Source organism: Botrytis sinoallii (assembly GCF_014898435.1).
Source record: "Botrytis sinoallii strain Bc 23 chromosome Unknown BSIN_002, whole genome shotgun sequence".
NCBI classification, from domain to species: Eukaryota; Fungi; Ascomycota; class Leotiomycetes; order Helotiales; family Sclerotiniaceae; genus Botrytis; species Botrytis sinoallii.
Genome location: NW_024066029.1, coordinates 846,486 through 867,925, shown reverse-complemented (window position 1 = coordinate 867,925; position 21,440 = coordinate 846,486). Strand labels below are relative to the sequence as shown.

At 43.9% G+C, this 21,440-nt stretch overlaps 5 protein-coding genes across 5 annotated transcripts; 2 read left to right on the top strand and 3 right to left on the bottom strand.

The window, feature by feature from the left end:
- Positions 1–2,909: 2,909 nt before the first annotated feature.
- Positions 2,910–4,171, top strand: EAF02_001437 (uncharacterized protein). The gene is made up of 4 exons (XM_038897485.1): positions 2,910–3,220; positions 3,325–3,429; positions 3,541–3,725; positions 3,850–4,171. Exons 1-4 carry the CDS (start codon positions 3,091–3,093, stop codon positions 4,081–4,083), a joined length of 654 nt encoding a protein of 217 aa, XP_038762460.1. The 5' UTR covers positions 2,910–3,090; the 3' UTR covers positions 4,084–4,171.
- Positions 4,172–4,197: 26 nt separating this feature from the next.
- Positions 4,198–5,315, bottom strand: EAF02_001436 (uncharacterized protein; the record flags this gene model as incomplete). The annotated part of the gene is made up of 4 exons (XM_038897484.1): positions 4,198–4,323; positions 4,419–4,792; positions 4,882–4,981; positions 5,238–5,315. 4 exons carry the CDS (start codon positions 5,313–5,315, stop codon positions 4,198–4,200), a joined length of 678 nt encoding a protein of 225 aa, XP_038762459.1.
- A 628-nt stretch (positions 5,316–5,943) lies between these two features.
- On the bottom strand, positions 5,944–10,188 carry EAF02_001435 (uncharacterized protein; the record flags this gene model as incomplete). Its single annotated transcript, XM_038897483.1, has 1 exon — positions 5,944–10,188. The coding sequence occupies one exon, from the start codon at positions 10,186–10,188 to the stop codon at positions 5,944–5,946; it is 4,245 nt and encodes a 1,414-aa protein (XP_038762458.1).
- Positions 10,189–11,638: 1,450 nt separating this feature from the next.
- EAF02_001434 (uncharacterized protein) lies at positions 11,639–16,672 on the bottom strand (the record flags this gene model as incomplete). Its single annotated transcript, XM_038897482.1, has 7 exons — positions 11,639–12,277; positions 12,326–13,061; positions 13,119–13,289; positions 13,338–15,951; positions 16,005–16,193; positions 16,362–16,397; positions 16,453–16,672. The coding sequence occupies 7 exons, from the start codon at positions 16,670–16,672 to the stop codon at positions 11,639–11,641; spliced, it is 4,605 nt and encodes a 1,534-aa protein (XP_038762457.1).
- Positions 16,673–19,064: 2,392 nt separating this feature from the next.
- On the top strand, positions 19,065–21,128 carry EAF02_001433 (uncharacterized protein; the record flags this gene model as incomplete). Its single annotated transcript, XM_038897481.1, has 3 exons — positions 19,065–19,757; positions 19,817–20,110; positions 20,160–21,128. 3 exons carry the CDS (start codon positions 19,065–19,067, stop codon positions 21,126–21,128), a joined length of 1,956 nt encoding a protein of 651 aa, XP_038762456.1.
- Positions 21,129–21,440: the final 312 nt, after the last annotated feature.

Sequence of the window (21,440 nt, the reverse complement as noted above, 5' to 3'; positions counted from 1 at the left end):
TTTCCAGATTCTGTCACGAATTCCGTAACTTCAGCCTCTGCCGGATGCCACAGCGAGCGCACCAAATGCTTCTCAATCTGCGCAATTGCCTGCCACCTGGTTTTCCTCAATAATCAATCCCACAAGCTCAAACCGTCTTAAAAGCAGGTTAACTATTTCCAGGACTCAATTGCCAGGGGCTTTCTCAACCACCTAAATTCTGGTCTATTCCTTAGTGGTTCGATTAGTCTTTCGCTCCTATACGCAAATTTGACGATCTATTGGCATGTCTGCCAAGAACAGAAGAGGAATTGATTTCCTACTTGAACATCTACTCCAACTGCTAGATTCCAGTTGGAGTAACTCAAGCAGTTTGTCTTGGAGTGATCATTGCGATAAAGAACACCAACAATAAACCAGGTCCTTTAAACATCATTGCGATAAAGAATACAAACAATAAACCAGGCCCTTTCAACATCAGTGTTCCAGTCACCGAACGGCTCATGCCTGACATGTTCAGATTTCTCAGCCTTCATGGCCATGGAAACATTTCCCTAGCGGATATTTTCTGTTCAGTATGTCTCGTCCAAAAAATATCGAAATTGGCACCCGTCACCAACAAATAATGCTAACACCTTTAGTAGCCATAACAGCAATTTGCTCATGAGTACGCGTTTTCAAGCCTGCTGCAGTCTGCCGAGCGGACGCAACCGTATATATGGAGCCGCGCTCTGGGCAAACTTACCCAAAAACCCTCTCGACTGGACAGCATCCAAGCCTCAGTGGAAGCTCTGACAGGGGAGACTTCATGCACTATTCATCATCAAGACCGAAAGATGGTTGAGCCTATGGCTCGGAGATCTTGGCCTTTTTTCAGGCTCTGAGTTCTTAGTTGCCGGTTTGGTGACTTTTGTCGAGCTAGGGAGTTTGTTCACTGTTGGTGTGCCTTCAATAGTTTACTTGGCTATTCAGATGTCTTTTGTAGATTGTTTGAGTAAAACTCAGCTTATTAGCTATACCAATATTTACCTGTTGCTCAGTGCACTGTCGACATAATTGAAAGTGCACCTTATTATGCCGGAGAAGAGGACTGTACCTTTTTATAACAGTTCATGAGTCAACTTATTCCTTGTAGTCTTTTGCTAGACAAAAAGAGAGCGTGTTAAAGACGTGAAGCCGTGTTCTCATTCATGGTACCTTTGCTACTTTCCCGAAGCTATAGAGTAAGCTTGACAGCGCAAGCAGAAAAGGTCATAACATTAACACTGTCTAGTGCGAATGCGATAGCTCTTCTGACCTGAGTGAAAATAAATCTTGCTTTAACCCCAAGAATGATTAGAATCTGAAAGTCCTCCCATATGCAGCGACTTTGACCAAGCAAGACAACAACCATTTCTGATCATAGCTTTCATTGCCGAATAACAGTACCATGCCTATTTCCACGCTAGATACATTCCTGACATCTTTTGCAATAACGGAGGACGTTTAGGCCCTTGGGACTCAGTTCTGCCGGTCCATATCTACTATGAGTCTTTTACTCTGGAGTCATAACACCACCCTCACATACTTCCTCGAGCCCCAAGAAGACAGGAAAGGTTGTTGCGCAAAGGGGATATCATCCCTCCCGGTCAAACACCCGCACTGCTGCTGCATATTACACCTGCCCCTCGCCGAGAATTCTGTGCATACATATTTTCCGAAAAAAAAAGAAAGAAAAAAAGGCAATTCGATGTGAGACAAGTAATCGCAAGTTCAGTGCAGAAAGGCTCGCACTCCAGTCAAGGTCCAAATACAAAGTCGTATATTCGTGCAACTTCCCTTCGATCGCCATCGTGAATATCAAAAAGCAATGCGACAACAACACAATTCAATCAACAGCTCCAACAGAAACATTCAATCTAATTCATCTTCAAATACTATAAAAACCAGCTAACCTACCCTAAAAACCCCCCAACTCATCTCCTCAGCCCCCTCCTCAAACCTCCACACTCCACATCCACAACCAAAAAAAATCCTCCTCTCACCTCACTCACGCCTTTGTCCCTCCAATCCTCCCCATATCCCAACTGCGCAAATATGAGCACGATTCCACACACCTTCGCTTTCCTCCCGCCATGGCAAACAAAGAAAACATTCATCCCCTCTCTCACCCAATTGGCCAAATCCCTCACGCCAAGCCAAAGCTCCAGCCACCATTTCTCTATTGGGTCAATGGAGCCGGAAATCCTACGTCGCCAAGAACCGTAAGACGCTGCAGTTGAGCACATTTTATATATATGGTCCACCAGTGGGTGCACGGACTCATGAGACACTCAAGAAGGAAAGCACAATTTCACACCAAAAACAGCGATTTTAATAATTCGATTAAAATTCAAAATTTCGATGAATTTATTTGAAAATCAAACGTATAAATCTAAAGTATAAAGATTTTATATTGATTTAAGATTGAATCAAAAAAATCAATATTGATATTTTTATAAAAGAATATATAATTCCTTATCAAAATTTTTGATAGGAAAATATACTATTTGTATTTTGAATTCAAATCATATTTTATCTTAATCATTTTTAAACAAATTATTTTTTAATATTTAAAAAGTTATATATATCAATTTTGAAAGAATTCAATAGTAGATTGAATTTTAATTGAATTATTAAAATCACTTGTTTTGATATAAAACTGTGCTTTCCTGTCACGCTGTCCCGTAAGTCCGTGCACCCACTGGTGGTCTGTCTTTTTGTCATGTATTCTGGCGAAATTTTTCATCTGGCAGGTGGGAGATGTGGAGTGGGGATTTCATTTGGGGGAGTGAATGGGATGGGATGGTTCGGTGAGAATGGGCGTGATATTTGATATTGAATATTTGAGCAAATTATGAGGGAATTAGTTTGGGTACCTTGTTGTTCGTGCATATCTATATGTATGTGTTCCTGCATGGATGGGCTGGATTTTTGAAAATAGTCTCGTCGAATAACTTCTTAAGCAACGTCGATCTTTCTTGATTTTCGTATTTGGCTCTCGATCTGTGTCTTGGATTTTCATTTTAATAGAAAGCCTTCCCAATCTTCGAGACTTTCGTGATCTAGATCACCGCGGAAAGTTAAATCATCATGGCTACTCTCAATATCATCGTCCTTCTCTCATTCCTCTCATCCATCGTCTCCGCCCATTTCTCTATCCAGTACCCACCACCGAGAGGCAATTCCTTTCTTCCGCCAGCGTCTCAGTGGGAGTATCCATGTACGTACATCTACCATTACTAGGATTCATCCTCTTCATCCCACTCCCATCCAATTCCAAACGACTAGTTTAGTACTTCACACAATCTCTAACCTTCCTCCTAGGCGCAAACATCAATACCACCGAGAACCGTACTCTCTACCCTACTACTTCCTTCCCCATCAATCTTGACTTGCATCATCCATGGACATATGTGTTCATCAACCTTGGTACGTCTTTTCCCTTGGTATCTCTCCACTCCATTCTTCTTACAGCTATCCTACTCTCCACCTTCTCACCATACCCTCTAAACTTTCTAATCCGATCTAACACCTCCCAAGGCCTCGGTATCAACGGTTCCTCTAACCTAAATATCTCCCTCACACCCTCCCCCTTAAACGCCACCGGATCCGGCCACCTCTGTCTCTCCGACTTCAATTTGCCCTCCGGTGTCACCCTCGAAGATGGCATGAACGCCACAATTCAAGTTGTTACTGTGGGCGAAAGCGGTAGTTCCCTCTACAACGTAAGTTCTTCCTTCTTTCTAATCACCTGATTAACAACCCTCCTCTGTACGCCATTTCCCTCTTTTTAGTAGGAAGAGTAACAAACGAGGAAGACAACGAACTCCAAAGCTGACAAACAATCAGTGTGCCGATATCACTTTCTCCAGCAACGTCACTGCACTCAAGGCTTCAGATAACTCAACCCAATGTCCTACCACCCCTGGTATCACAGTCACAACACTTGCCGATGCTTCAAACACCACATCTAGTACTTCTGCCACTGGTACTTCAATCGGATCGAAAAGTACCGGTGGTTCTTTAAGTGCTATTGTTGTATTACTAGGTGCTTTTGGTATTGCTGGACTTTTAGTTATCTAATTTCATGGGAAGCAATGACACTCACGATATCAAAGGAGCAAAGGATATGGCTCGTCGACGTATTTGAGTACAGGATTCTGGACTTAGCATAATAAAGACAAGCATTGAATTAATTCAAAGATAAGCTTTCCAAGCTCTACTCTTTGTTCTCTCTAACCCTAAGAAATCCACCACTTGTGCTAAATGATCCACACCCCAGAATCCCCGCGTTTCACCTGCGGAAGTCGTGCATACCATCCACTGTTTTCATTCATATCAGCAAGTATACACTTCTCCCGCTTCCCCATCATCACAAACTTCCACGACCAAAAGCCCAGGGAGAGGGGCAAACTCACAGGTAACCCAAAAGCCCCATCCCGTACCGCTCTCTCATTATTTTTCAGCACCGCCTCTTTACCCTTCCCCGCAATTTCCTTCAATACCAACTCCTTCTTTTCCTCCCCAATCAAATTTTGAAGCACCTCTTCGAAGACACCAGGAGCCGTGATATTCTTCCCGTCCACCCAATACATTTCATACACACGATCTAGACATTGGCATAAAATCTCGTGCGCTTCATTCCCCTCCGGAAACAAGAATGGCAACACACCCAACGCGCGTTGAATCCCAAGCGTCATGTGAGGAAAGCCGACTGGTGTTTTAGAAGACATGGGGATATTGAAGACAGATGCCCAATGGAGACGATCACGGTCGATCCATTTATCTTTATCTGAGGGGAAGTGTTATTGTTGTAGTGAATGAAGAAGTCCAGCGTGAAGAAAGAGAGAGATTAAGCAGAAAACGAGCAGTGAGACACACTTTTGATATTAATAGGTGGATTATTCCCAACATCTTTCATGATGCCACCCAGGAATACAGGTATGTATTCAATGTTGCATCTCGAGAATGTAGGATCATGCTAGGAAAAATATGAATTAGCACGTCTCATGGTAATCAAGCTAAGAAACAAGTCTTTGTATCCAGCGAGAAACCCTGGAAGAGATGGTGAGGCAAGAAGTTTTTCATGTTCCCTCAATCAATACCAACATCCAGTTCTCACTTGACTAGACTGTGAAGACAGAAACCTTTCGATGGTTTATCAGGTTCATCAGCTTTGGCTGCCCGTTCCACCACCATGCCGCCGTTCAACTCTATTCATTGTGAAATCCACTTACCCTAAAAATCCAATAAGCCTCATAAGCAAAAGGGCTGACTGTATCAACGTATAACGTGATTTTTGGTCGTGCTGCCATGTTTTCCATGTGTTCAATCTTCCTTGTAAGCCTCCTGTGACCCTCTCACGATCGAATTTACAAACTCCTTCAATGCAGCTTACTTCAATCCTTTAAAACGATGTTTTCGAATGAAGCAAGCCTATTTCTCTCATACTATTCTGAACAGCCAGCTTGGCGGGATATATCCACCTTATCAAGTCACTCCGCACGTCAAAATTCCAGTACCTCGGTTCTCGGGAATGTGGGGAACTCTCACCACGCATCACGTAGCTCATCCCTCACCAGATAATTATCAATATCTCATCTAACACGAATTCAGTCCAACATTTCACCAAGTCGTCAGTATCCATGTATTTCAATTGTGGTCATAATTATACTTCATGATTCATTCTAGGTGGGTATCATAATGTACTAGGTAGTCTAGGGTAATCGCAGCAAAAAGGTCTATCATGAGGACGTAAAACAAAGCAAGCATTACCAAACAAAACCATACCACTCCAACTCCCTAAAGCACAATTGTCTCCCTATGTCCGTGTACCAAATTTACTCAATAAGCACCTCTCGAACCCATATTGTACTCCCTAGTGACCCTTCCCTCTGAAAGCAAATACACAAACCCTAATGTTGTGACCCTTATGGATCCCGTTTATTTCTGGCTCTTCTTCCTCGCTCTCATGTTTGGCAAGGTATGCATCTTCCCAGATCTCCTTCCAATTTCCACACACAAGAAACGGATAAAATCCCTACTGTTCCAATAGCTGCTATGAGCTGACAACATATCAATATACTGGTTGGCTAACATCCCTGGACGATTTCCCAAAATCCAATCTACCTGACCATTTTCATTCAATTGACAGAATTTTTTCTCAGCCATCTCCTCGGCCGTGAAATCATGGACTTCCATTTCCATCTGAGATGGCAATTTGGTAATTAAAGTAGGTCTAGGCATTTCTCCAACGTGAAGCGCTTCATCTTGAGACATGCCAGCAGCAGATTTCATAGCATGGGTCACTGCGGTCATGAAACTGCGAGAAGAGTCCGGTACTTCCGCTTCTTTGAGATTTGCCCCATATCGTGAGTCTACACATGCGTTCAAGCGATATGCGATAGGATCGTTGCAATGCATGATGTTGTAAAGGTTGTCTATCGCCAAGCATCCAAATGTACCTGCATCACCGAAAATGTCTTTACTGCTGTCATTTTCGCATTCACAGCCAGGCTTAGAGATACCCTTCCTAGGAACTAAAGACTTGCTATCGAGTAGGAGGAAGAATGCACATGGACTACCCGCCAGGAAGCAGTTTGTTGTCTGAAAGTCAAAATGCTTGGTGTTGGGTCGCCATGAAAGCTCGGCTGGTAAGGTGGTGGGCTGTTTACTAAGCACTTCGAGCGCCATGACACTACCAAGGGAGTGTGAAATAAGGTGGACCCGACCATTCTTGTGAAAACCTGGATTGTTCTTACACCAAAGACGATATATCCGGTTGGCCTCGGCAATTAAAGCTGCAATCATCTTGTGCTTGTGCCCAGACATATAGTATGGAATATCCAACATCACATCCGAGATGAGCTGGCGTACTCTTGGAATTGTTGGCTGGGTTATGTCGTCAAGAGAGAAATCACAGCCTGGACGTTCTTTGTCTCCAGGCTTTCTTGGCCCACCATCTTCAAATGAAAGATTGGCACGCCAATTGACAGGAAGCACTGTGAGGCCACAGAAGTCTTCTCGGAGCACCTTCTTCACATCGTCATTTGTTAATTCTCGCTTCATCTCACATCTGAAGCTGTTCACTGCATATGTAAAGTTGAAGCTCTCCATGCGCTCCGAAAGTTTTTGGCCAATGCCATGAATGACCAGGCACAAATCAGTAACTTTTTCAGGTTCCTCTTGTGCCTTACATGCCGGGCACTCTTCCAGTATATTATAGCCAGTGTTACTATGCGTAGAACTTTTGGTGTGTACTTTCGTGGCGGTCATTGATTTCTTTGAAAGATAAAGCTTATTCCAAGCCTTTCGGTTGAATCCACGAACGACAGGTATACCAACACACAGCCCACTTTTGATTTTTGCGAGGGGTCTACGTCCGTAATAAGCCGAAGGACAAATGATGGGCTTCAGAATGAAGGCTTCCTCACAGTTCTTATAGATGACTTGTGAATTAGGGTATTTTTTACTAATGGAGGTAGCTGCACCTGGCTTTGAATCCGACTCTTCAACCTTGCCTTCTGCGGCAGCTTCGCCATGAAAGCAGCGTGCGGCGCAATGTGGATCTGCGGAGAGAATGTGTTTGGAAGAATCATAATCTAGAGTTTTGTCGTCATTTTCTTTTGGCCAGAGACGGTGAACGATTTTCTCTTCGCCTTCCGCGCCAACTTCTATTGCAGAGTTAAGTTGATCGGCCCATGTCTGAGACCAACACTCATTCTCCCTGTAACCCTTCTCTAGCTGGTTTGCGACAGCGGGCTCTACAGGACACATGTTATCTTTATAGAACCACGTGCCATATATACAAGGGTACTGATCATTGAGAGGTGACCAGTATATCGGCTTCAAAATCAGAGATGATAAGCTGACCAAATGAAGTCTACATGTCCCAACAGGTATGTCAACCTGACATTTTGCATGCTCCTTATGTTTGTAGGCCTTGCATCCTTCAACCTCCATGTCTTCTGTAGAGTCACGTTCGTGCGAGATCCGAGAATCAGTGGGTGGCTCATCGTCATATGCTGTGTTGTTCTGCATCTGAGGACTTTCACCACGAGCAGGCAGTTTCAGAAATGGCTTTCCTGTGGTACCAGAACCGGCAGTTTTTGCACTTTTAGTGTATACATTTCCATTCCCGCTTGAAAGTACATCATGCTCAGATACTTGCGATTGACGTTTGCAGGTACATCTGTCATTTGTAGCATCTCCTTGATCGGCAACCATGTAATCAACAAGAAGATCTTCATAGGAGTCATCACACAGACCACCGTCTTGATCGCCCGTACCATCTGCCTGGCGTCCACCGAAGAATCTGCTTCCGCCCGATACATTTTTAGAAGATGCTTTCAATGTAGGCCTCTCGTAATTTTGCTTCCCAGATGTTTGCCCCTCATAAACTTGTTTATCTTTGAATTTAAGGTCGTCGCAGCAACTTCCAAGTCTTGTCACGGACTCGGGGTAATCTTGCTTAGATCTTTCGTCTTTACTCTTGTCGTAGCTACCTGAGAATACAGTGTCGGCCTCGGATTCTTTCCGCTTTGGACGATCTCTTGCCTTGTCTCCGTCACAGATGCCAGAAAATTCTGTCTCGATGTCGGATTCCTTTCTCTCGGAAGCCTTATCAGCTTTACTTTCCTCACATCGGCCTGAAAATACAGTTTCGGCTTCGGATTGTTGTCGCTTAGAGTTGGCATCAGCCTTGCTATCATCACAGCAGCTTGGTATTCTTGAGGTAAGTGGATCTGGATTATACTTTCTATCCTCAACGCAGCAAGCGTCTTCCTCACTCTCGTGTGCTCTGGAATCTTCCGTATCTTCAGTACTCTCGCTGTGGTGACGCTTATCTCTGTAGAACGAGGTTGAATCTGACTCCATTTGAGATTTTAACTGTTCGTCAAACCATGTCTTTGTCTTTTCCACTTGATCCGTGTCATCTTGGTCATTGAGGGCAACAGCCTTCCCCTTCCCTTTGTCGCTCAACTTCGTCTTGACAGGCTTTTTCTCCTCGGGTTCCTCTTTACAGGCCTTGTCTTCCGAGTTAAGTTCTTTTTCAGACCTTTCTCTTTCGGCCATTCCTTTTTTACAATTGTGTTCCCAATGCTTAGATCTCGTCTTTTGATCGGTGCTATCTTTGTGAGATTCGATATTGGTACACAAACAATTAGGCTGATGGTTGTGTGGCTTGCATTCTTCAGGAATTACTTTTCCTTGTTGACCATGTTTGAGTGATTCGGCTGGGAATGGCTCTGTAGGGCGGTTGTGAATTATTTTGGTTTCCTTGGATTTTCCGGTTGTGTAATTTGAGTCTTTTAATGAACGATTGCACGTACACTCATGCTCAGGGTCTGCTTCTGGTTTGCAGTCCTTCTCAGACCCTTCTTTGTCAGGTCTTTCTCTCTTGCAACTATGCCCATGGTGTTTGGATCGCTTGCTATGATCGGTAGTCTCTTCTTGAAGATTCTCCTTAGACTTACATTTTGTGATTGGCCCAGGAACAGGTGGCTTGTCATTGGCCTTAGGGGCGGATGCATGGGGTGGGTGGGTTTCGGCTTCAGCCACTTCTTGTGGAGCTTTGGGGCAAGACACACATTTGCACTTCCCTGCCTTCTTTCTGCACCAGAGATGACTCCCCTTGCAAGGGCAACTGATAGTTGAGGGTAAAGTCTTCCCCTCATTTGCTCCTACCTTATGTTCCTGATGGCTATTTGAATGCTCGGAGTGGGCCTGCTGTGGCTGCGTTGCCGATCCAGTCTTTGTCTGTTGTCTTTCAAAATTTCTTGTAGTCGACATCAAAGATTCCTTCAACTCTTTGGCCTCGCGTTTGATTATTGGTTTAAATCCGATAGCACTGGTGATCATCTTGTCTGTTATCGGCTCGATCCCTAACTTAGGCTTACATGTCCGATTATGACTTCTGCGGTCCCGCTTTGAACCCATTCCCAGCCATGCTTCCAGGAGCACCTTGTTATCGCATTTCGGGAATGGTCGTGGAGGATGTCTCACATTCTTGGAGTCGGCCGTAGGAGGTGGTACAGCAGTGAGAGGATCATCGAGCGGAAGAGGAGAACAATAGAAGAATTGCGCTCGCATTGGGGGCATCTCATCACACGGCTTGCGAGCTTGCTCGCTGCTACCAGGAGGAGCGAGGTCACATCCTTTTCCGAAGGTATGAATAGGTTGAGACATATTGTCTTGTACTGCTAAGAATCAATAGGCGGTCCCGTAGAAAGGATACTGGCACACTTACTGTTATAAAGAAAGTAATATTAGGTGATTAATAGGATTAGAAGGATTAGATACTGGTCACTGCTCTGCGAATGTGGCCGTCGTCAAGAAATCAAAAGCAGAGACAGTATAATAATATTGATGGCGGTGTAACTTGTATTGAAGCGGAAAGAATGTATAGAGAATGGTAGTAGAGATGATGATGATGCTGAAGATGATGAAAGAGAAGATGAAGAGAAAAAATAAGAAGAAGAAGAAGCCATGAACAACCAAGATTGTCGCTGCCAATATCGGGCAAGCCAAAGATAGGAAGGAAGTACTCACTGTAGTCGTGTTTCTTTTGGAGGGCGTGGAGGCAACTGCAATCCAGACTTGTACAGGACAGTACAGCGGACTTTCTGTGTGAGATGACGTCTGCTAGGTTACGGGCGGCGCTTTGGGATTGGGAAACATCACATGCCACCTACTGATAGTTTGATTGATAAGACAATAGAAGGAAAAAAGTAAATCTTGGAACCTTATTAGAGAAAAAATGTATTCAAAATTGGATTGTTATCTATTTCTGAATAGCTTCAAGTCATAAATTGTGGTATTGTGGTATCAAGGTACGAGTGAGTCGTCTTTCTTACAATGTAATGTTTTCCAAACCTCGCAAGGTTAATCATAATAAATTGGTTGAATGATGGTGGATGGATGGATGGTAATCTCCGTTTGTCAATCCGTAATCAGTACTACCATGGTAGGCATGTACACCTTACCACTTTCAGAGAGGTGGGCCAATCTCTCATACCCTGGACGAGATATACTTTACACCACCCAGGTACACATCACAATCACGGTGCACATAAAGAACAAAATCAATTTTCATTTTACACTTTCTGATTTTAAATACTGCTTGAAACTTTGAAGGTTTCTTATCGCCTAAGATATCTACCAGCTGTTGCTTCATTCTTCCTTGTACATACTCGTAGCTTCATCTCCATTCTCCCTAGGTACACACATGTAATCAAAATGTGCAACGCTGAGTACAATAGGATTGCAGTCAAAACCTCGCCCAGAAGGTTGAGATGAATCGAGATGAATTCAGATGAATTGGGATTTCGAAGCAAATCAGCAAAATGGCAAAGATTTAAAGAAAACAGAAAAGCTAACTTGAGAACATGAGAACACTAAGATCAAATTAATACGGCGAAAATAACAAATCTATTATCCATTCCACAATGCACAGATCAACCCATGTACAATCGTGAATCTCAATTTCCACGAGAAATCTTGTGCGCTGGAGTTTCTAACCTCTAGATGACAGGTCTTTTGAATGAGTTCGAGGTCGATATAAATCAATCGAATGACGGCGAAGATACATACATACATACATACAACACATAGACGTGTGCGGATTGATCGAATTATCTCAATTGGCGTAATGTTCAGGAACGAGCTTCCTACCTTCATACGGATCACTGTGCGAAATGTTTGACGATAATTGTGGTTCCCAGCCCTTCTCACGGCCATTTCGTGAAGTAGACCTCTCAACTTTTGCAACGCGAATCGCCTCGTTGATTGACAATCGAAGATGCTGGAGACGAAACATAATCTGTTCTGAACCACCAATGAGCTCTAATATCTGCTCTACATCGAACACCAGCTTCAAGAGAACAGTATCTGCATTACAGAAGGTGCGGATAGACATGAGAGATGCCACCTGTTTCCAATTGTAAAGCATAGATGAGATACGAACATCATCACCTAGTCGGTTACCATGAAATCGGAAGTTGTACTGATTGGCGGTGACGAGATCCCGCTGGGTGCCTTGGTCATACATAAATTCGACTACAGCAGGACGCCCCTTGTTCTTCCATGTATCCACAGTCTTCTTGATGCTATCGATAGACATGCGGCCCTGGCTGAATTGTATCATGAGAAAGGTATTGGCTGTGTGAACTACCATAAGTTCAAGTTCAACCAAATATCTAGCCTGCTCATACGGGTTGATGGAAATAGACAAAACTGATATTCTATTCTTGTCGAGTCTCATGTCGGCCTTTTCAGCCTACTCAAAGTCAGTAATGGATATGGCACATGGATGGTATACACTTACGAAGCCCTCAATTTTATTTTTAATCTTTTCCATCATTCCAGGCTTCTTGGGTCTATCCACCTTCTGGGTCGACTTTGAACACATAACACTTGGTCGGACCTCATTTTGAGATGAGCCAAGCCAGCCATGCTCCCCGAACATTTTCTTCATTGGCGAACGCGATCTCTTCTTTGGAGAAATCGGAAGCAGGTCCTGGCCGAGAAAATCGGGCTCTTCCTTTTCAGCTACGTCAACTAGATTTTTTGTGGGGGATCGAGTCATCTGATGATTGATTGTAGTCGAAGCGGTGCTCGAATAAGACACATTGCTTTCACTTGATTTTACCTCCTTTCGGACTGGGGAATATGTTGCAGAACGACCTCTGCCATCCGGTACGTCTTCATCGGATGGGCGTGAAGACTGCTTGCGATGCTCGCCAGATGGCATACGAACTGGGGACCGCGATGGTCGTTGATAATTTCGTGCAGCTTGATGAACCGGTGAGCTGGATGGCTGCAGAAATTTATCTCTGGCACCTTTGTTGACAGGAAGTCGAGACAGTTCAAGAGTAGCAGCGCGACCGCGGTTGGGGAGACTTTGAGTCGCAAAACCGTTTTGAAGGATTGGCGAGATAGAATCAATACTGGCATCATAGGCTCGGTGATCAGGAGCAGGAGATTCTTCGCGTGCTGCAAATCGCAACGGCGTAATACTTGGGGATGTATCGCTACGTTGGAGACCATGGCCATGGCCATGACTTGAGTGTTGGGGGCACCATCAAAGATCTTTGCTACTTCCGGCATGGCCAACTGACCGTGAGTTTTTAACATGGCCAAGACTTGGCGACGAGGCAGGCCTGACATTTGCATCAATATGCATGAAGTCGGTCATTGTGGTCTGGCGCGACTCATCCATAACGAGCGGAGTGTCTGGCTCAAATATATATGGGTTTCTGAAATTTCCTGCCTTGCGACCGTGTGAAAAACTAATCCATGTTAGAAAAGTCCCAATATTGATGTATTATTTGGCTTACCTATGAATAGGCATCGTGTACAATGGCTGTTGTGGTTGAGGAGAATAAACAGATCCGGGGGTTCCGATTGGAATAAAATTACCAAATAAGCCACTAGAGGTGCCAAAGGTGCCAGAGGTGTCAGAGAAGTAGTATTGCTTGATTTCAGAGACAGTTGAGCGCGCAGTAGTCTCAGGTGTTCTTGGCTGATCCCTTGACATCTGCGAGTCCTTTGTGCTGCGATTGTTTGGCTCACGGGTTGCAATGTCTTCGTCAACTAAAAAAGGCATGGCCTGCTCAATTGATCCCAGACACTCGCGTTTCGGAATGGAAGATGACCGAGGCGGATAGCGGGTTTGCTCGTGGTTGTAGTTGTTATCTTGATGTTCTGTTGCTTGTTTAAGTTGAACTTGACTCGGTTGCTTGCAGATATACAAAGGTTGCGGAGGGCAAATTATTGGGGATTGTAAGGTAGGGAGACGTCCTTGATTGAGTTCCATCAAGAACCTTTTCGCCGCATCGCTTATATTGTTCTCATTGTAAAGTGAATCGCCGTCGTTGTTCTTGGATCTATTGTCGCGAGTCGCTACTTTGGATCTATTGTTTTGTTTTGGTAAACAATCATCGGCTGCACCGTCGAAATTCATGACCTGCTTTTGAACTGATTCAAACGCAACTACAGATGAAGTTGATTCGACCAAAGATTCCAAGGAATACGAATTATTCAAGCGTTTGTTTGCAAGATTTATTTGATTTGTTTTCGTTTGTGACTGTGAAGTCAGTGGGAACTCGGTTGTCAAGGGAATCGAACTTGTTGGACTGCCCGCCTTTTGTGTACCAAAAGCGGCAGAAGATTTACTTCTTATCGGAACCCGAATTTTTGCAAGGTATGAACGCTCAGACAATCGACCTGGTGGTGTAATATCTACTTTCCCGAGTGAGGTAGATAGTTGCGACTTTGATAATTCGGGCACAATCGGTTCGAAGTTCTCCACTTTTGGGAATGTCATGTTCTGGGCTGTTGCAGTTTCAGTATTGTAGCTTTCGAAATAATCGAGCTCAGAGTTGGACGAAATGTTACTTGCTTTTCGTGAAAGTTGTTCTGTACTGTGTGGAAAGCCCTTGTACTTGTTAAGGGGATCAAGGGACGATGGGGGACTGTAGATGTCCGGTGACAGCCGAGAATCTTCGGACTCTTCAGATTCTTCATCATACTCCGAAGAAGGCTCCTTCCACTTCACAAGATTTCCGGAAGATTTTCGGTATTCTTGTTTGTATCGACATTCCCAGGACTGACATGTACCATCGCAGCTATTGCGATTTTCATGCCCATGCTCATCTTCAAAAGGCTCAGAGCTTGGTACTGAACTTTCCTTAGGAACCGCATTCTTTGAGGTTACTGCCGGGCCTCTCATCTTCAGGATGTCACTCTTTGGAGGAGGTACATACACCGTAGGATACAGCATTTCTTGCTCTTTGGTTTCAAGCAGCTTCGTGTCATAGCTGTCCAAGATCGAGAATTTGCTTGCCTTGATTTCATCAACACAGTCAGTCGTATGCGCATGATATGCATTCTCAACCTGGGAATCGTCTGTGATGTTGTGGCTATCTCCATATGTAAGATGAGTTGACGGTAGCGCTTCATCGGCTCCTGAAACGGAATACGTGTTGGACACTTCGTTTTCTGCGCTCTCGATAGGGTCTGGAGTGTCCCACTTATAGTCAAGCCCACCATCGAAGAAATCGCTGGGACTAGCTGGAAGGCTATAGTAGGTACTCAAGTAAGAACGGAGTGGGTTGGCGTCTTCACCGGACAAAGGAGCATGAATATCGATGTTTGAGGTGGCTTTACCAGGACAGTTTGTCTTCGATTCCAACATTTTATTGACAACCTCATCAAGAGTGGGCTGACGAGAAGTGAGAAGATAATCTAGACTTGATGGTCCGCTTAAAATCAACTCGTTTTTTCTCGCGAAATTTGCATTCGGGATTTCACGGCCTGGTGGTAGGTTGACGTTCATTATCTTAGAGACTTTGCGAACTTCACTCTGTCCACTAATCTTTCTGGAAGTTTCGGAACTGGTAGAGATTCTATCGCGGGGAAACTTCTCGCATCTTTCGATATCTAACAACTCTACTCGGTCAGAAGCCACGTTGCTTAGACTTTCTCTAGTCTCTGAGAGAGCACTCATCACCCTCTGCCCTAGCTCTCTCTTCGCATTGTTCATGAAAGATCGAGTAGGAGTGGAATATTTCGATGGTGTTGCATTTGGTCCAATGGGTTCCATTGCCGAGCCAGGCGGACTTGTTTGAGCAGTATTCGGTCGCACACAAACGCCTGCACGGCCATATTCAGGATCCCACATTCCCTTGTGAAGCTCTTCGGGTGTTGGACAGTATGCCAAAGTTGCCGGCTTTCCTCCCACTGAGACGAATACGCTATGGTCAATCTTCCAGCTAGGTTGGTGGGCAATATTCGAGTTGCACGATTCGCAGTATGGGATAGCAGTAGGACTTATCTGCGGCTGAGCGAATTTTCTTCGTGCCTGCTCTTCTCTGTACGCAACGAGTGCTTGGGTAGGTACGACTGGCGCTTGTATTGTTGCAGTATGCGGAGCATGTGGATTGGTGAAGTCTTCCTACAGCGCTGTTAGAAAGATGAGGAGCACGCAATGGCTTATTGAGCACTTGCCTTTCTGCGAAGATGTTCGTGCTTCCATCTTTGGAAAACAGAAGCCGGAAATGGCGGTGGCTCTTCAATTTCGATCAGTTCCTCCAAGACTCCCAGGGCCAAGTCAACATTCTCGTCGCCAAATCTCTCCTGAAGTCGAGGATGTAATATGCGCAATCCATCCTTATATGGAAAATTTCGAGGTACTAAATGGTTTCACAATTAGTATAGATTGTACGAAAGATAATCAGATGACCAAAATGAAGTAATTTTGGCCAACTTGGGAAGTCTGCTCTGGTTTCCCTGAAGACTGAAACCATGCCTTTCTGAACGGGTGGGTACAAAGGTGTAAGATCTCGGACTGGATTGCTTACCATCTGAACAAAGTCGGATTAAATAATTACGACATTCTAGAAATTGTCAATCAGGATTTATGAATTATTAGGTTGGAGACACTCCACTCACTCTCTTCACCCCAACCTTCCCGAGAGAGGTTATGCATTCCTGATTGCTTCCGTGAATTTTCAATCTCCACAGGAAGATGATAATTGCCCAAAATTGGGTGTATCATGTCACCATTGTCATATCCTGATGGACTATCGCCATCGATATCGATGGAATTGGTCTTCATCATTGCATTTCCATAGACATCAGATAGAGTATTGACTGGATAGTTTATGACCATGTCAAACCAGCAATTATAGTAAGTGAACAGTACGAATATAATGACAATTGCTGCCAAAACAAAACTTCCAAAGAACAATAGTTTCTTGTGAACAAGACCAGTGAATTATACTGGCTGAAAGAAAGGAACCAAGCAATCGTAACGTCCGGTTGTTTTTACTGGTTGGAAGGAGGAAACAAATTCATTTAATTATGAGGAAGAGTGTATTGAAGAAACTGATGAAAGTGCCTAAGAGAACCTCTCAAATATGGTGGAATCGTATCTGTCGATCTATGATACAATAGTTCAAGAAACAATAAAGAATTTTATGATGTGCAAGTATTTTGACAGCCCGAAGAACAAGAAGAAGTGAGGGTGAGAAGTAAGAAGTCGGCTGGTTGTTTTGTTGTTGTCCGACAAAGTCGAAAGTGAATCTCTTCGGTTATTGAAATAATTTATATCATCTTGAATAACTCTCAGTGCTTCCACTGTAAAGCGAGGAACTTGAAGAGAAATAACAGTGCATATTGCACACTTTCTCATCTCAAGGCCTTTGTTTAAGAATATTCATCGGTTTATCATCTTTTGACAGAGATGCGACTTGAAAATGGTGCCATCGTACGATGTTCTCTCCCAAGTGAAGGAATGGCAACAATTGAGGAAGGCGCGATTATCCTTCAACTCAACATACTACCACCAATAACAAAGATTGTAGAACAAGTGTCCTATTTGAGGAACGATCATGAAGTCAAGTCTGGAGATAAAAATAAATCTCCACCATAACATAAGTGCTGGTGGTGATAAGAGACCAACCACCATGGCCAGCCAATTCTCTCGAGTATTGAGAGTGGCATGAGATTTTTTGATTGAGAGCTTGAGAGGTTTACAACACAAATTCATCCTCTGAGTTCCGCCGTTTGGCTTTTAGATTGGCGAAACCCACTGCATATACCCTTCTTGAACTCATCTTACTCCATTTGCCACGGTTGGTGTGAGAACTTCATCTTGTCTGTCTACCAAGGAAAAAGATGCCATCAATGTCCAAATTTAATCCGAACAACTTGCATAATACGGCATTGATGCATGCACCTAATGATATGTTTAAGATCATATCAGAAGTATGGTATCTTCTACGTTGCAATCTTGGTTCCATAACGCCCTACAAAGAAGTATTGCCTAGTAGATGCGAAGTAATACCCATTGCATAATTTTCTTGGACCCTTCAAAGCCCTGCCTACCCTTCATAAGAGGTAACGAGCAAAATTTACATTCTGAGCTCCACCAGTAAAGCATGAGAGTTGAACCACTCATCGCGAGTGCGTCCGACGTATGAGATTGTTGGGAGTCGGTCGAGACGAGAGCTGCTCCCCAGCTAGGAACTCTAATACCACCCACGTGACAGATTAAATCTTCTATATTGAGTTCATCTTCACTGGTGCCCAATTTTTCGTCTCAGTGAAGATCATTTGTCACTCTCGCCTTCAGCTGAGGAACCATTCTCTCAATGTGCCTTTGGAGCCTGCTGAACCTCTTTTGTGTCGTAAGGTTCGGGTACAGAGTTGCTATTTATGTAGCGGTGACCAGGGTTAAGGGGATTCATGCAATATAGAGCAGCAAACAGCGTTTCGTCATGGACTTTGCATTTGCTTTGCCAATGATCATGATTCTGTTTCCATGACCTACTGAACACATTGGGTATCTCCACCCCGAAATGGGATATTGCCCGAGTTTCGTGTATCCTGATGATTCCCGGAATGTCTGTTGCAACTGCTCTTGTATGATGGTTCTCCTACTGATAGAAAATCATCAAGACCCATCGACCTTTGGTTGTGGTTGATGGTCGTTCGACCATCTGTCACATGATACACCGAAAGTTCCCCGAGCTTACTTAATGCCACGTGCAGCCGTTTTCCAGCAACCACATTGGCCCCAGTCGTCCACTTCTTCAAACCAAGCTTAAAACTAACCTAGCAGCTACCGAATTTCGAAGCCGATACGAGTTGCAATTCATGGCAATCAATACAAGCGATATGATTGGTTCACTCTCCGCCTTCAACCACGCTTCCCCGCAATATTTCCAAGTTGAACTTGCCGTAGGCCTTCCCGTTACTATTTCATACCTTTCTGACACTCCTTTCTAGCTTTCAATGCTCTTCGGGATTAGATCAAGGTAGTCAATCGAGCTTTAGAATGGATCAATGGCGCCCGAATGAAATGCCGTTAGAGGTTTCCGACCTCAACATGTAGTTCATAGCAATTTAATATTTTTTATTAAAGTCTCACGATTTCCCTTCTCTTTTCTGTTGCATTCTCATAACTATTCTACATTTCTTGTCATCTTGCTTCAATCAAGTTCCCTTCCTTTTCTGTCAAGTCCTTTGAATTCCTCGCTCTTAGCCATACAGTCACAACAATGGAGAAAAGTATGGCACCCCAGGAGAACATTGGAAACACTGGAAGTGTAGTGGAGAAGTATGATATTGTAATCGTTGGTGCTGGGCCGGTAGGGCTACTGCTCTCAACCTGTCTGGCACGTTGGGGTTATAAGATCAAGCACATCGATAACAGATCGGAGCCAACCAAAACTGGAAGAGCAGATGGTATTCAGCCTCGGTCCTTGGATCTGTTAAGGAATATGGGTTTGAAGCCTGCCATCATGGCATACGAACCTGCGAAGGTCTACGAAGTCGCATTCTGGGATCCAACTTCGGGCGGAAAGGGCATACACAGAACCGGAACATGGGCGAGTTGTCCGAGCTTTATTGACGCCAGATACCCTTTCACAACATTGTTACATCAAGGAATGATTGAAAGGGTTTTCATTGCAGATCTAGAAAAGCACAATGTTCATATCCAGAGACCTTGGACCATAACCGGCTTCAAGACAGATGAGAAGGAAGATCCCGAATATCCAGTAGAGGTCAATTTAGCTCAAGTTGAAGGTAGCGTGAAAGAGACAGTTAGGGCTAAATATCTGTTTGGTGGCGAAGGAGCGAGATCATTTGTACGACAGCAATTGAACATTGGTATCAAACACAAGGATCCAATCGCACATGTATGGGGTGTTATGGATGGGGTTGTTCAAACGGACTTTCCTGATATCAAGGTAAGCAATCTTTTCCTACGCACATCATCTTAAGCTACCAATCACTGATAAATCGGTAGATGAAATGTACTATTCATTCAGATTTTGGATCTATCATGGTCATTCCTCGAGAAGATAACATGGTCCGTCTTTACATACAGATTGCATCTTCGACCGATAAGGACTGGAATCCTAGAAAAACGGCAACGGAAGAAGAAGTGCAGGCATCTGCAAAGAAGATACTACAACCGTACAACATTGAATGGGAGCGTGTGGAATGGTACTCTGTGTATCCCATTGGTCAAGGAATTGCGGACAAATATACTCTTGATCATAGAGTGTTCATGGGCGGTGATGCCTGCCATACACACAGTGTAAGTCGTGTTTAATACTCCCATCTCAACATCCGCTAACAAAAAGCAGCCAAAAGCTGGACAGGGAATGAATACAGCCTTCTTGGATGCCCAAAACCTTGCGTGGAAAATTCACCATGTCGAATCAGGATTCGCTGATCGATCTATTCTGCGTTCATACGAGGCCGAGAGAAAGAAGGTTGCTGAAAATCTATTGGACTTCGATGCAAAATATGCAGCTCTATTCTCACAAAAGGCGCCAGCTGTTAAGGATGTAGAGGCAGCTACACAACGAGGAGCAGAGCACACAAACGTCGAGGGAGAGGAAAACGAATTTATCAAAACATTCAAAGAGTCCTGTGAATTTACCAGTGGCTATGGAGTGGCATATAACCCAAATTCTCTGAACTGGTCATCATCTCATCCAGCACAATCCAGCGCCATAAATCCAAAGGGCAATAAGCTCCGAACGGGCCGTATCCTCACCAATTCCAATGTCACACGAGTCACGGATGCCAACGTTGTTCATCTCGAGCAAGAGATTCCCGTCAATGGTTCATTCCGAGTATACGTTTTTGCTGGAAAACCTGCATCTACCAAGCAAGCACTGGATGATTTTGCACAAAACCTTACCAAGAAGGGTTCATTCCTTTCCACATATCTACGATCAGATGTCGATAAGGTGTCCTATCACGAACGGCATAACCCTCACAGTCATTTCTTCACCTTCTGCACAATTTTTGCGGAGAAGAGGCAGAATATTGAGATTGCGCGAGACGTTCCAAAGATCTTGGCTAGATATAGCGATCACGTCTATGCAGATGACATCTGGGATCGTGTAGTGCCTGATGCGAAGGCTTCGAGTCATAGCAAGATGGGATTGGATGAAGAAAAAGGAGGTGTGGTTGTTGTTAGACCGGACGGATATGTAGGAATTGTTGTGGCTTTGGAAACAGGTAGCGTCACGGTGGACGCGCTGAATGAATATTTTGGAGCCTTCTGTTCGAAGAAGCTTGGGGAGTCGAGGCCATCTCTATAAATTCTATGGGGTCAAGACGTAGTATGCACTGTATGATTTGATACCAATGATGTATGGAATTGGACTGGATTGGAGTTTGGCAAGGGCGTGTATTGTTATACTTAGCAATTAGGTAGTTAATGAATATACCAACAGATAAATGAATCATGTCAAAACTACATACAAATTTATTGATTTAATATTGATCATTTTGATAATTGATAGATATATGTATATATATCTATGTGTATTTATAAAATGTACCTTAATACTTTGTTGTTGTTGTTTTCAAGAAGCACTTACGATTGTCTCGGCCTGAACCCAGCTATGACC

Bases quoted from the DNA above. Each gene is read 5' to 3' on its own strand.
- EAF02_001437 (XM_038897485.1), top strand. From the start codon at position 3,091: ATGGCTACTCTCAATATCATCGTCCTTCTCTCATTCCTCTCATCCATC. The intron at 3,430-3,540 runs GTACGTCTTTTC...ACACCTCCCAAG, and splicing joins ATATGTGTTCATCAACCTTG to GCCTCGGTATCAACGGTTCC. The intron at 3,726-3,849 runs GTAAGTTCTTCC...ACAAACAATCAG, and splicing joins GCGGTAGTTCCCTCTACAAC to TGTGCCGATATCACTTTCTC.